The 14,587-nt window shown below is 35.8% G+C and overlaps 1 protein-coding gene across 6 annotated transcripts in view; it reads right to left on the reverse strand.

Annotated features, from left to right (window-relative positions):
• Positions 1 to 14,587, reverse strand: part of CNTLN (centlein) — a 192,648-nt gene that overhangs the window by 56,258 nt on the left and 121,803 nt on the right. For all 6 annotated transcript variants that reach the window (XM_082075481.1, XM_082075486.1, XM_082075485.1 and 3 more), the window contains 5 exons: positions 11,602 to 11,693; positions 7,711 to 8,231; positions 5,031 to 5,205; positions 2,484 to 2,574; positions 1,627 to 1,850 (listed from right to left, as the gene is read on the reverse strand). In XM_082075481.1, the coding sequence (XP_081931607.1) occupies positions 1,627 to 1,850; positions 2,484 to 2,574; positions 5,031 to 5,205; positions 7,711 to 8,231; positions 11,602 to 11,693 (1,103 nt within the window). The remainder of the gene's footprint in view (positions 1 to 1,626; positions 1,851 to 2,483; positions 2,575 to 5,030; positions 5,206 to 7,710; positions 8,232 to 11,601; positions 11,694 to 14,587) is intronic.

Consider the following 14,587-nt stretch of genomic DNA (forward strand, 5'->3'; position numbering starts at 1 on the left):
CCCACTTGGTAGCACTAGTATGGCACCTGAAGAGTAATTAGTTGTAAGAAGGGGAATTTGAATTGGTTGCTGAGAAGGAAAAAAATGTGCAAGCCTAATAAAGATTTTTCCTTCAGTACCTGCAACACCATGTATTTATTTTTGTTTAGGATGTGCCACCCTTTAGACCAGTGACAATTTTAAAATCCTTTTTAAAAAGAAGACTTTCCAAAAAAACTGAGTGAAAGAAAACTGATTTGGTTTTATGACTATGTTATTTCACTTTCAGTCAGTGTTTTGCATTACCACAGCACATACCTGGACACAAATCTTGCCACCCCCCCCACCATTTTGTCGGGGTTTTTTTTTAAGTTTCCTGATAATGGCCTTTTAATTTTATTTCTCACATTGCTCTACTATGGACACCTCAGGTGCAGACTTCTATGAAGGCAAATCATGAAGATGTCTGAGCAAGCAGAATATTTTACCTAAATTACACATATAACTCTCTATGAAGTTCATACTGTCCATGAAACTTTACATTATGATACTGCTTGTGAGATAGGTAGATCTCCATTGGTTCCAATGACCTTGGAAACTCTTTTGAACAATTCATTACATATATATAGTTATGCAAATTGAGTAACAGGAATGAGGTTTTCCCTCCTCTAGAAATTAGCAGTTCCCCAGCCCTAAGAAAGTGAAAAGTGCTGCTCCTGATACTGCTTCTGCCTTCTGTGCAAAGACAGAAATACAGAGAAGTTTGAGGGGGAGGGGGATTTGATTTCTCTTTTAATGTCTGCCTCCTTCCAGCAAGTCCATCTGTTGTAGCACTATAATTCTGGAAGCAGGATGTGTGTGTGACCAACAGGAGACAATTACTGCAAAAGTGTTTGTTGATTCAGCTCTATAAAGGGCAGGCCAATCACTACAGTATGAATAGAAAAGAATTCCAGCTGAGAAGCTGCATATAGATTAACGCAAAATACATATATATAAATGAGAATGGGGAAAACCAGAAAGGAGTAATAGTATGGAAAAGGATTTAGTAGGAATGAAGACTGAAGTAGAGAAGAAAGCTGGCATCTTTGGGACTGTTAACCAACTAGATTACCAGTCTCTGTTTTCATAAATCTTGTTCTCTAGCTTTCCATCTTGCCAGAGAGAGATAGGATTGAATAGATACAGAACTGGTCTGAGCTCTCTTTGGAAGAAAACTCCAGTTGCTTTGAGCACTACATTCTTGAGGCATAACAAGACAGCTGCTTTCTCTAAAAGGGCTTGTTATTCGCAGAGGAATGGGTGCTAGTTCATGTGGGCTGACCAGATTGTCAGGAAAGTTCTCAGACTACAGGCTAAAAGTGAAAATTCCCTCACCAATTTGAAACCAGGTAAAATGTCAGGATGAAGACCACTTATTTTTCAGAGAGGTTAATTAATTGGGTTGATAACTTAGCACATGAAGCCTCAATATCATTTGTACATTAAAACTGATTCGGAATCTCATATAAATCATGCTAATACCTAACATTTCATAATTTTGATCATAACAAATTAAGAGACAAAAATCAATGTTATAAAAATTTCATGGAATTACAATAGAGTTAAGCTAAACATTGTGAGACATCATAATAAAAAGTACTTTACCTCTATGGTTAGTTTACTAGTTTGAAGTTTCTGATCCGCCAAATGTAGCTGAGTTGTTAGTTTTTCATTGGTTTCTTTAAATCCCTTCACAGAAGAAACTGCTGTCTTTTTCTCATTCTGTAAAACAACTATCTGCTGCTGCAATGACTTAATTCTTTCCTGAAGGAGAGTAACGGAGTGCCCTGGTTTCTGGACAATGATATTTCTCCTTTTTGTTCTGTTTGCTAAACATAAAACATCACATTATTAAACTGTCAGATCATGATACATAAGATGATTTCTGGTTTTTCTTTTGGCTCTTCAAAACACTGTTCTTGCCCCTAAAATACTTCTCAGTAAGCAAATGGGTAAATTAATTCAGTTAACCTGTAAGTACTCTATGTTGTTCTTTTTCTGAAGTGCCAACACTGCAAACTCAACAAGAACTTGGAAGTGAAATGTGCCTCAAGTTTCTGATCAGTATTACTGGAGATAAAGGTTTCGGTGCCTTGTTAACCGATTTTTTTTTGAGGTCTAACCCAAAATACAATTAATTTTGTTTCATTGGCTGTATTGGCTACAAGAAGCAAAAAAGCTTAAAAGGTAGTGAAAAGCCTTATTTTAGTCAGAAGACTCAGCTGGTGGGACTTAGTAAAAATAGAAAAAATGCTGTTTGACAGCCATTTTTTATACAAAAACTTCACTTTAAAATAATGAAGCAAATCTTTGAAAAATATACTCACCCAAACTTAAAAAAATAAAATCCTGCAACAGCATATAAGTGGGTTTGTGTAATATAGAAAAGATTTTGCAATATCATGCAGGAATGCTTTGTCAATCTTACAGATGAAGTTGTTAAATATATATAATATTCCTACCTTTGCTTAGAATTGATGGATAAGATGTTTTGAGACAGATCTTCCTCGTCTTGAAATGTAACTTTTCTAGGTCTTCATTCTGTGAATTGCTCTAAATAAAAAGAAGCACAAAGCTAGCAACTCTTCATTATGCACACCAACCACAATACTCCAAAGTTTTCCAGTTATGAGAACAAAAAAATTACTTCAAATAATACACAAAATACTAACTAATTTTAATTTGAAAAATCAGTCTTACAACATCAGCCAGCATAGAGTACAAGTTTCTGTCCTTCCCACCAAATATAGAAGAAATCATGAACTCTTATATGTAAACCATAACCCTTTCAAAGAATCCCAGAGAAATATTAATGCCTACATTATGTTTTTAGATAAGCCGTGAATTTACTTGTAGGGAAAAAAGATGGTGTGTATTACCTGAAAGCCTACAATACCATATTTTTCAAGATATTTAAGTGCAAATAAAAAGTAGCATGGCTCTTGTTAGTTCAAAAGGAAGATCAGATTAGACACCAGACTGTAAGGAGAAGATGCATGAATACATATGAACATGCAAATACAGCCCCTGTGTTTGTAGAGGGTTTAACAAAAATCAGCTGCATGCCTTTTAAATATCTGATTTGTAAAATCAGATATTTCCAGAACCTATCAAATTTTCAATGACAGAAGCATAGACTGAATAAAAATGCTGCTTGCAATACGTAAAATGAAAATGGCCAGAACTATTACTCCAATACAAAAGTACTATTTTCCTGGTTCTTAAATGCTCAGTGTATCTTGAAACATTTTTATTCTGTAATTCTGAAACATTAGTCCAATTTTTGAAGTCCTCAGTTTGTAATTTCTACGTGATACCATGCAACATACTCCACTCTAGGTCACAGTTCTGATAAATGTATGAATTGTGAGAGAGTACCAATAACTGCCCTGATACTGCACAGGGTATTATATATTTATACCACATAGGGCAAAGTCCTTGTGTCATAAATGATCTCATCTCCAACTCCAGACATAGCTCAGGACTTTGGAGATTCCTCTGGCTTCCCTTTGTATGAGAATACTGTGACCCAGCTGGAGTGTCCTTAAAACCTCAGGAGGGATGTAAGATTCATGTTAAAATTGGTGTTTCCAATTGTCAATACTAAACCTCTCTTGTAATGCTACATTCTGTACTCACAGTCATGCTTTCATCTGCTTTTCCTGCAACACAGGATTTCTATTGAAGCATATTTACTTGCTTAGACCTCTTTGGATGCTTCCTGTGTATGCTCCAAGTCCACCAGTCTGCTACATATGTGTATCAGAATATATCTGTGTTTGTCTTTTCCAGTAGGAACAGAAAGTAAATAAAATATAGGCAAACAGGGGAGGTATTGGCTGTGTCTACACTGCCAAGCGAGAGAGACCAGAGCCTCCTGGATTCCCTGCCTTGTATATCCCCACTTAGGAGCAGCAGGAGATAACAGGAGTAGCATACACTGTCAGATTTTCACATATATCACATGCACCTGCTCATACTGCACATTCTATACCAACAGACAGCTGCAGAAGAATTTTCCCTTTTTTTTTTTTTCAGCTTTTCTGATAGAAAAACAGCTCTTTTGATGGAAACACAAAAATCACAAATGTATTACAAGACCAGAGAGTTTGTACTTGCTTCAAAATTTTGGAGGCTAAGAAAATACAATGTTTTCAAAATCTTACTGTATCACTATACATAACAGAATTTCAAACTAGTTTTATAACAGCAGCAAGTTTTTCAGTGTTTCAGTATTCTGTTTCTTAAACTAAGAAGCAACAATATCTGCTTGTGTTTTATATTTCATGAAGTGATTTATCTGGGCAAACACAAAAGGGAAAAATATTAGACACTGTTCAAAAGCCCAAAAATGAGTCATGTTTCAGATTGTATGGAGCCTCTAAAGACCTGGCAAATGACCAGCTGCTCTCTTCTGTAAGAAAACAGCATATAGATGTTAGCAATGAGACAAGGGGTTCAGATCCCAGGCAATGAATGTAAATGGGCTAAGAAGAAGCTAAAAGCACACTTTTCTCTAGATACAATCTCTTGGACAGAGAGCCAAAAGCATCTTTCTAAGACAGAGACAACTCTCTCTGTGAACACTAAACAAACTGAGAGGTGTTCATACCTAATTAGTCAGCACACTGTTTTGTTAGAGGGGAGGAGGGGAGGATGCTGTTTTCTTGTCATGGGTTAGGTCACCCCGTTCTACATGGCTTTTCTGATTCCGAGAGAGTTTAATGGGATGTCTGCGGCACTGTTTGTCTGGACTGTGAGAAACCAAGTCTAGCTAAATTTTTTCAGTCAGCTTTTGCACTCCTGACAGCCCTTTCAAATACCATGGCAGGCTGACTGTTCAAAAAATAATGTGAACAATAATGAAACTACCAATTGAATATGTGGAAGCAGATTTCTTTTTCAGTTTATAACGAGTCGAATTAATAAAGAGGGGAAAAACAGTGATAATACTAACTATTAAACTTCAACAATCTGCACAGGAGAACAAAATAAGTTCTATTGTATACCTTTTTACTATACTGCTGATTTTTGCCTTCTAAATGAACAACACTGCAGGGCTTTTGACTATCTTGTATTTGTTTTTTCCCCTGTTGTTTACTTCTCTCTGGCAGTGGATCAGTGTTTTGCACAGTCTTCATAATCAGCATTTCCAAACTTTCAGAAGCTGGTATTTCAGTGTCACTAAAACAGCACATTCAGAAAAAGGAAACAAAATAAAGCTAAACATTAAAAGTTCCAAACAGCCAAAGCCTGAGTACATAGAAAAGAACACATGGAAGAAAGAAGAGAAACTAATATAAAATTCAAAGTGTACTAAGTTGACCTATTCAACAGATATTTACAAATGCAAAAAAGAAGTCACTGAAACTGTCTTATCAATTTCTATTCTGCCAAATAGCATCTCACACTACAATGCACGGATGCCTGAGACTTTAACTGCTTCTTAAAGGGCAAGTTTTGTTACAGCTTACAAAATGGACGTAATTAAAAAATTACTTGATAGTACTTCTAGTCTGTGAATGGCTCACAATGACACTACATTTCTACTTTCCTTCATTTTCATATTTGATAACACAACAAACAAATGCACAATAGTTCACTCATTAAAATTTTGTTTCAACTAAACTTTATTTGTAGTGTTGACCAAGACAAACTCAGAAATTACACTTCAGTGAAATCTCTGCCTGGTAACCCTTTTGAGTGCTTTTAAATTCTGTACACTTGGTAGTCCTTCTACTGAAATTGCCTGTCATGCAGTGAAAATGGACCTGAAGCTTTCATCCTACTTTAAATTTTTCCTTAAACTTGCACTCAATGTGTTCTTAATTTCCAGTTTTTCACTGCCTTGCCCCAGATTGGAATTTGGTTTCTGATTTCAGTGAAGTCTATCTTAAAACATGAAGGCTTGGATATATTATTTTCTATATCATCAGTGGCTATTCATCACCATTAGTACAAACACATTTGTGAAGGAATCCCTTGACAGAAAGTAATTTTGATATGTTACTTTTTAAACCAAGACATCTTAAAAGGCACAACTGAGTTCAAATTAAGATGCATTGTCATAAAAATCAATGGTTTAGAAATGGAGACTACTTAACGAGAGAAAAGGCCAATTGAAGAGTTCATTCAGAAACATGTTAATACTTTCCAAAACCTATCCTGACACATCGGTATGTCTTATTGACTGATAAGAACACAAACAAACATAAGAGTTTGGAGGTGCTGCAGTAGCACAAAGATATTTCTAACTACGTACCTGTTTCACTCACCTGAATGCTTTCAAAGGTATGTTCTATTTAGAACTATAAAGAACACTATTTATCGATAAGTAGAAGACGAAGCTAAATGAAGATACTTCCCTAACTTGTTGAGAATGACATAATGAAACTTTGCCTTCAAGAATGTTCACTATTCTACAACTGAATTCCCTAATACAATACTTGTACAATTATTGGAAGCAGCATTTACGGCTAGCCATGACAACTAAAGACCTACAATGACTGTCTTCTTCAACCTCAAATGGCAGTGACAATTTGATTGCTCATTTTTTTTTTAAAGGAAAACATAGTAAACGAAATAAAAAGCCCACTAATCACAACAGAAAAACACGTATGTTTTCTGTAAAATCAGATCTGCAATATTAAATTAAACAGAAAAACAAACAAGCTTTATATTAATGATAGCAACTGACCAATTTGTTTTCTCTCTCCAGATACTGTGCTCAGGAGCCTCTTATTTTGCACAGGGAGAAGCAGCTTCATTTTCCACTGTTGATTTGCTCCATATGACATATAAAGCCAGCATGAAGCCTACAAACACAATTCTGTTTTCTATACTCTTATATCACTTTCTCCATATTTTGGATAAATCCAGGCTGGAGAAATTTCTTTGCCGTCTCTTAGGACAAAGTACTGAAAGACAAGGTGTGATACCCATTTACTTGGTGGCTTACTGCTGCCTCCTCAAGCCTGCACGGACAAACAGCAGCAGAAGCAAATATTCTAAACATTTATGAAGCTTGCCAGTGTAACTTTCTGAGGGCCTTGTGACTCATGACTGGGACTCTATGCAGTAACAATTACCTTTAAAGAACTGACTTTTAACCATCATTCAATTAAAGTTAGTACAATGACTGTGCATAAAACATACATGAAATAATTAGTGTGGATGGTTCTTAATTTAAAGGATGTTAAACAGCTTGTAGACATCTGCTAGCAAGCTGAAATGGGTCATTCAAAATTTATCTAACTAAATTAAGGGGAAAAAATGTTTCTCCTCCTGGGTCGGCATGTCACAAGATAACTAAACCGACTTAGTAGGCTTGCCTGGGAATCCTTAGCTGTCAGTGGTGAATATGCAAAGGGCCAGCAAATTAAATCAACCTGCCAAACTGTCAATTTCAAGCCTCATGACTGCATGAAAATAGCATCACTGGAAGAAATCAAGCATTGCCTTCTTTTGGGTTTCCTGGCACCTATTCAAATACTCATGCAGTTGTGGCTAATTTTGCATGCAAATTTCAGTCAATAAGCTCAGAACAAGACCTCCCAAGATATTTCAAAGGATCTGACAGTATTTTTTTTGAATACCAAATCAACAGTAGTTGAAATTCAATCTCCATTTGCTAGTGCTTTACATATGCACAGTGTCCCCTCTACAGGGCTAAGTTAATGAGAGCCGTACCTGCTTTCACTCACATCCTCCCAGCCGTCCTTACTGAAGTTCTCAAATACATTACTCATAACCTTGATGGACTGTTTGAGAAAAGCTCCATGATGTCCCACAGAGCTCTTTTTCTTGGCTGTTTTTAATTTAACCTTGGTGCCTGTTATCTTGCAATTACATTGCCCAGAGGTTGCCACTGCTTTGGCTTCATCCAGCAAACACTTCAGCTCCTGCACTTGACTCAGCAAATCTTCATTTTCGTTTCTCAACCTGTTAGCTTCTGCCACTTGCCTCCTCCAAGAGGTAGCTTCTTTCTCCTGCTCATCGATCACTGACTGAAGTTCTGCTTTGTCTTTTTTTATTTCACAAATCCTCTTATGTAGCGTTTCCAACTCTCTTTCCCTTGTGTCTGCATCTTCCTTTTGCACTTTCACAGATGCTTTCAAATAATTTTTCTCCTTCAGCAAATCTTTATTCAATTCTTTCTGTTTCTTTAATTCCCCTTCAATAGCTTTGAGTCTTCTTTCTAGTTGTTGTACCTAACAAAAGCAATTTTAGCATTCATAATATTTCAGCCTATACAGTAGGAAAAACCCTATGTTTTCAAATGTATTTATGATATGACAATAATATTACATTAAGCACAAGGACAAAAGCAATCTATAGTCCTTAATCTAAAAATAATTCTAACGTGGTGCAGATGAAAACATTTTAGCTGCAATAATACAGCTGTTGAACAAAGGGCAGATGGTAAAAGAAGTTAAAATTCCAAGCAAAGTGACACAGAAGTTTAAGTATGCTAATGAACCTTCCTGATGCATCTCGAGCTTATTACTGATTTGGTTATACATACTAATTGAATTTAAAAAACATTCTGTGAAGGAAAACTATTTTGAAATATACACAATTCTGCACTAGCTATCTAAATCAACAAGTTCTTTCAAATGTTGTAAATACACAAATTAGGTATTAATTCAATCTTTAAAAAAAACCCAAATAAATCACACCAAGCTCAGCACCTAAAGAATATGAAGAACAAAATGAATTTCCTATTCCAATTAAGCCTCTCTACAAGCTTCTCCAATATAGTTTGAAGAAGCATATTCAACCTATGTAATGTGCATATAATAAAATCATAGGATCATCTTGGTTGGAAAATACCTTTCAGGCCACTGAGTCCACCCATTAACCTAGCACTGTCAAGTTCATCTCTAAAACAGATCCCTGAGAACCTCATCTACATGTCTTTCAAAAATCTCCAGGGATGGTGGCCCAACCGCTTCCCTGGGCAGCCTGTTCCGACACCTGACAACCCTTTTTGCAAATAAACTTTTCCTAATATCCAATCTGAACCTCCCTTGGTGCAACTTGAGGCCATTTCCTCTCATCCCATCACTTGTTACTTGGGAGAAGAGACCAACACCCTCCATGCTACAATCTCCTTTCAGGTAGTTGTAGACAGCAACAAGGTCTCCCCTCAGCCTCCTTTTCTCCAGGCTGAACAGCCCCAGTTCCCTCAGCCGCTCCTCATCAGACTTGTGCTCCAGATCATTCACCAGCTTTGTTGCCCTTCTCTGAACTCTCTCCAGCAACCAAATGTCTTTCCTGTAGTGAAGGGCCCCAAACTGAACACAGGATTCGAGGTGCAACCTCACCAGTGCCGAGTACAGGGGGATGATTCTTTGTTTGTGAAGGCATTTGAAGTTTACACGTACTGAGGGCCATTAACAATAAACAGAATCTCAATGTTCTGGAGTGTTTATTAAAGTTACAACCAAACCCCATCATTTCCAGAAACAGGAGTCAATTTTAATTTTAGCAGATATGAAAATGAAGATCTAGTCTGTGAAAAAGTCCCAGAAGTTAGCAAAAGGCATTAAAGTGAGTTTTGTGCTCACTAACCACTCAGCCATTTTTGAGATATATTTTTGGTTGGCTTTGTGGAAGCTTAATCACCACTCCTTCAGTAAGGGAGGTGTCAAGTACTCTAGATTTTTCTGGACATGGGTAGAAAAGGCTGTTTTTCAAGAAGCTATAGTAGAATGCACATGGTCAACTCCATCTACTCACCTTGCATAATACTGGTCAACTCCATCACTTTGTAGCAATATGAAATGTCAAAACTCGCTTTGACTTTGAAAATATTGAAACCAGAGTACTTCTCAAAAAATGCTACAGATTTTTGCAAGGACATTTTGCCACTGCATTTATATTATGTTAAAACTTAAGAAATTATTTACAAAGTGGGTACTAGAGATATGATTCAGTTAAATGAGTGCTCTTAAGGTCCACAGTAAATTAGGGAAAGAGCTGCTCAGACTTCATATACAATTGTGAATTTGATATTGAATTTGTGAGTTTGATAGCGAACCTTTAATATGCACATCTATCCACTGCTACCTTCCTTTGTGGGAATTCATAGCACTTCCACAATGAAGAGAGATTGCCTTACGTCTACATAAAGTTATGGCGTGAATTTAGAAATAAAAAGGATTTTTTCCAAATGCTTCAATGCAACCAAAATCATAGTTTATACTTCCCTCTGCAATGATAAGGAGTTAGACCAGTACCTTTCTTTAAACACCTTCCTAAACCGAGATTCTGCTATTATGTTCTCAGTTTTCTAAAGCAACCTTTTACACTCACTAGCACTTAAAGTCATGTATGACAGCTGGAAGGAAACAAACAATGAATAGCTTCTACACCTATCCCTAAGGTACCATCATAACTCTGTATATCCATAGAGATAAAAATTACGTAGTATCTGGCAAACAAAATTATAGTTCTGAAATATAGATGATAAGCAAGCATAAACTGTGTGACATCTCAGATGGTAGCATTCATATTATTTCAATTACTCACTCTACCTTAAGACAAATGAATGTGAGCACTTCCTATTCTGTGTGTTATTGTTTTAACGTGGTGTTTGTCATTCAGTAATAACGAGATGACAGCCTTCATTGCCTGACCATATGGCAAGTGTTACAAGTATATGCAATCACATCATCTGCTGTAAATTACCATACTTCCTACAAGTTAATTCACAAATAAAAAATAGACATACCTGAACTGACATTCAAAGTAATAGATTTGCGTTTATTCAATTTAAACATGCTTTTAAAGATTTATAACTAATTAAACAAATATTGTTTTGCAAAATGACAAACAAAAGGCACGATACTGTTTGAAGGATGTCTTTTCTTTGCAGCAAGCAAACCATATGGTAAAATACAAGTGAGCCCTCTTAAGTGAACACCTGTTAACATACTAAACTACTTGTATATATTACAAATATCAATACAAATAGCAACTAGTTAAGAACGTCTTGTTACTGTGCAAGGTAAAACATGTAGAATGTTGAGCAGTAAAGATTAAATACTCATCATATTTGCTAAGCCAAAGAATACTAAATGCATAAGGCACTACCTGGTCAAAAGAGTGATAAACCCACATATGTAAAAAATATTTGCACATGCAATGTTGTGCTAAAACTTAAATACAACAAAAAGTGGATTTATCACTATTATGCATCAATTTTATGCTGTAGCAAAAGCTCTATGGGGATTAACATCTGATATCATGTAAAGTTCAATACTCAGCAAAAGAAATTAAGGTTAAGAACTTAAAAGTGGTAAAATGCTAAGCATATGTTACTTCTAATTAGATAATTTGTTAGTTTTTAACATTATACCTCTAAACGTTCTTTTAATTTTCTCTGCCATTAACCATGTTTATCTCAGGTGATACGGTCCCAGCTACTTCACTAGAATGAACTTCTGACATAGTTCTGGAAATCCACATTTTCGAGTTGGGAAAGGAAAATCATGGCCTGAATTCCTATGTACCGACTTTCATATATATGATTCTCATATTAAAATTTAGATCTGTTTGATGGGGTTGGTATCTTACCTTCTGTAACCTCTGATGTGAAACTTCTTTCATATTCCGCTTTGGAGTACTGTTCTTGACCCCGTCATGTGCACTAATTTTATAAAATGGCTCTATCAGAAAATAAATAATACATCTCTATCAAAGAATAAATAAAGTATATTGTGACACCTACTATTTCACTAAAACAATATCTAAACATTTTAAGGAAATGCATTCTTTACTTCTGCAATTATTTATAACATAGTCTGTTTTCTTAACAAGCCTTTTGGTCAGTTTCTAAAGGGTGACCTCTTTTCAAAGTGTTCTGTCACATAATTATGAATCTTTGTAGCATCACAGCATGTTTTTTTTCAGAGTGCAAGCTTTTCAAAGGTACAATAGATCTGCAGGTTAAAGACGCTGTACTTTCATTCCGATTTTTATTCTTTGATAGGCTATTCCCTCTATGCCTTAAAAGCAGAATTCATTGCCTTTTTATCTACACAGTCACTACCAGTTTTGTTCTCTAGGTCTTGTCCCCTGCCAGGAGGATCAGAGTGATTGGTGAACAAAGCAAACAGTAACAGAATTAGGATGGATGAAAACTTTAAACCCCTTTTTTTGTTAAGTGAAAGATCATGTACTTCATCAGATAAATCACACAAATCATTCCCTTGTAATACCATGAATTCATAACAATTAGAAAATGATACAACTAATGAAAGTGAACATAACTCCAAGCATCACTCTCAGAGACAGCTATGCACTTTAGGTACTAAAAATCTCACAAAAAAAGACAAGTTACAAATTAGATTTATTCAAAAGAAAAATGGTAGGAAAAAGTTTTGAAGTACTAATATGTACAATAAATCAGAAGTAAAATACATTCTGTTTAAATTTGAACAAGGAGCTTAGCACTCACAAACTGTGCACTGCTCACAGAAATAAGCAATTACACACCTCAGAAGGACTTTTTCTTAGAATATGAAATATTACATTAAAGAACAAAAAATCCCAACACTGTAAAAACAACACAATATTCACAGTACTTTTCTTGCCCTTCTTCCCCAAAAATTAACTTAAAGAATTAATCTTAAGGGATACATATCTGTGCTACATGGTGGAGGTCTGCTTTAGAATATCATTTCAAACTACACGCAGACCCTGCAGGTCACTTAAAAACTTTTGATTTATAAACAAAGCAAGCATAGAAGAAAACAGTATTACTCTCTGTAGATTCACAATCCTCTTGATATAAACAGTGACTAACAAGTTTGTTAGAGTGAATTAGACCTTTCTTTTGTCTTTGGAAAATGTCATGGCCAATTAATACTTCTGTATTCATGAAATAAATGGAACACTATTCTAAAGATAATAAAAGCTGAAAAAGGTAAAACTATGCATCTGGGGAATATGTACCTTTACCTTGATATTAATATGTTAGTTCCCATGTTATTTCAGACTACAGTCCCCCAGCACAGTGGTACTGCATACATTTACAACATTCTTTAAGTAACACACAAAGATAATATGAACATGCTTTTCATCTTTTTCTAAATATTCACTCATTTGAATGTCTGCTGTAGCTTTCATATCAGCATTTACTGTACTCCTCTGAAAAAAATTATTTCCCATAGTCAAAGAAATTGATCAAAGCACACAAGGTGTTATGTTTATTATGTGGATGTATTAAAACACAATTTAAAACTCTATCTATAAATAAACATATTATAGGCAGAGAATAAAGAATACTACTGCAAAAAGAAAAAAATACACACGTTCAGTATCATCGTAGAAGTCACAAGAAACATAAATTAAAGAAAAGCCAAAGGTCACTGATGCATAACCCTTTCTATCGAGCAGAAAGTAAATGGCCAATTCAGCCTCCTTTTCCCCTCCTCCCTTCTAATTGCTATGTAATTGTTCACAGGAATTGGTTAGGGAGGCAATGAAACAGCATCACCTATAACTGTCTGTCTGTCTGTCTATGATAGCAGAAGGATTCATCATATCAGTCTACTCAGCAAGACATACGCTCTACCTATCATACTCCTACATAAAAAAAAAATAAGTTTTCCCTCAAGGAACAGACCCACAAGTCATAAACCCCACTATCTTTAGTTATCAAATTACTGTGGTCTTACAGAAGTATACTTACATCCCACTGAGAAAACATAGTTAATTGCCAGCTTTACAACTTGACACTTAATTCCTAATTAATAGTCACCAAATCTGATGATGAGTTAGTTCAACACCGCTACCAAAATGGCACTTGAACTATGATACTACATTTCACTACCACTATTTGCAGAAAGCCTTCTTGCACAAATAAGAAACTATTAGTTTCAAAAAAAAAAAATCAGAGCTGTGTATCAGTCACTCATAGAGTGACTACATGAACCATCAAAAAAATGAGATTTTTGCCTCCAGTATGCACCAGGTGAAGGATTCCCCTGACAGACTGCCATACTGCAGAAAGCCCCTATGCTACTGACTCCAGTGGAAGCCACCCATGCTCCCAAAAATGCACCAAGTCTGAAAAGTGGGAAAAACCATTGTGAAGACCAGAAGAGGTGAATGCCATTCTCACACCTGAGCTGGGGACACAGTGGATTGAGCGGAAGTCTCATAACGAAGCAAGCCTTCAAACTGCCTCATTGAAGAAAAAGGGGGCCAACAGTTTACCATCTTTTAATAGGGTACTTGCTATTTTTCTGAAAAGGATTAGATGGACCCACTTCCCCACTTTTGGAGGAACTACATGAGTAGCTGCCAATGTATTCCTTGCATTCATACACGAATATTGATATGAATAGCATGAATAGTGAATTTGGATTTGATGACTACAGGAAAATAAATGGCAATGGAGAAAGAGACATCATGGACAAGTGAATCGGAATGGAAAAAAACTTAGGAATGGCAGGAACAGTGTTTCCTTATCGCATGACCTCATCTTTGACTGGAGGGTTTGAAAAATGATATGGAAAAGCAATAAAATTATCCAGTACTTCCTCCTGACAAACAC

The sequence above is a fragment of the Streptopelia decaocto genome (genome assembly GCF_964273445.1).
Source record: "Streptopelia decaocto genome assembly, chromosome: Z".
Lineage (NCBI taxonomy): Eukaryota > Metazoa > Chordata > Aves > Columbiformes > Columbidae > Streptopelia > Streptopelia decaocto.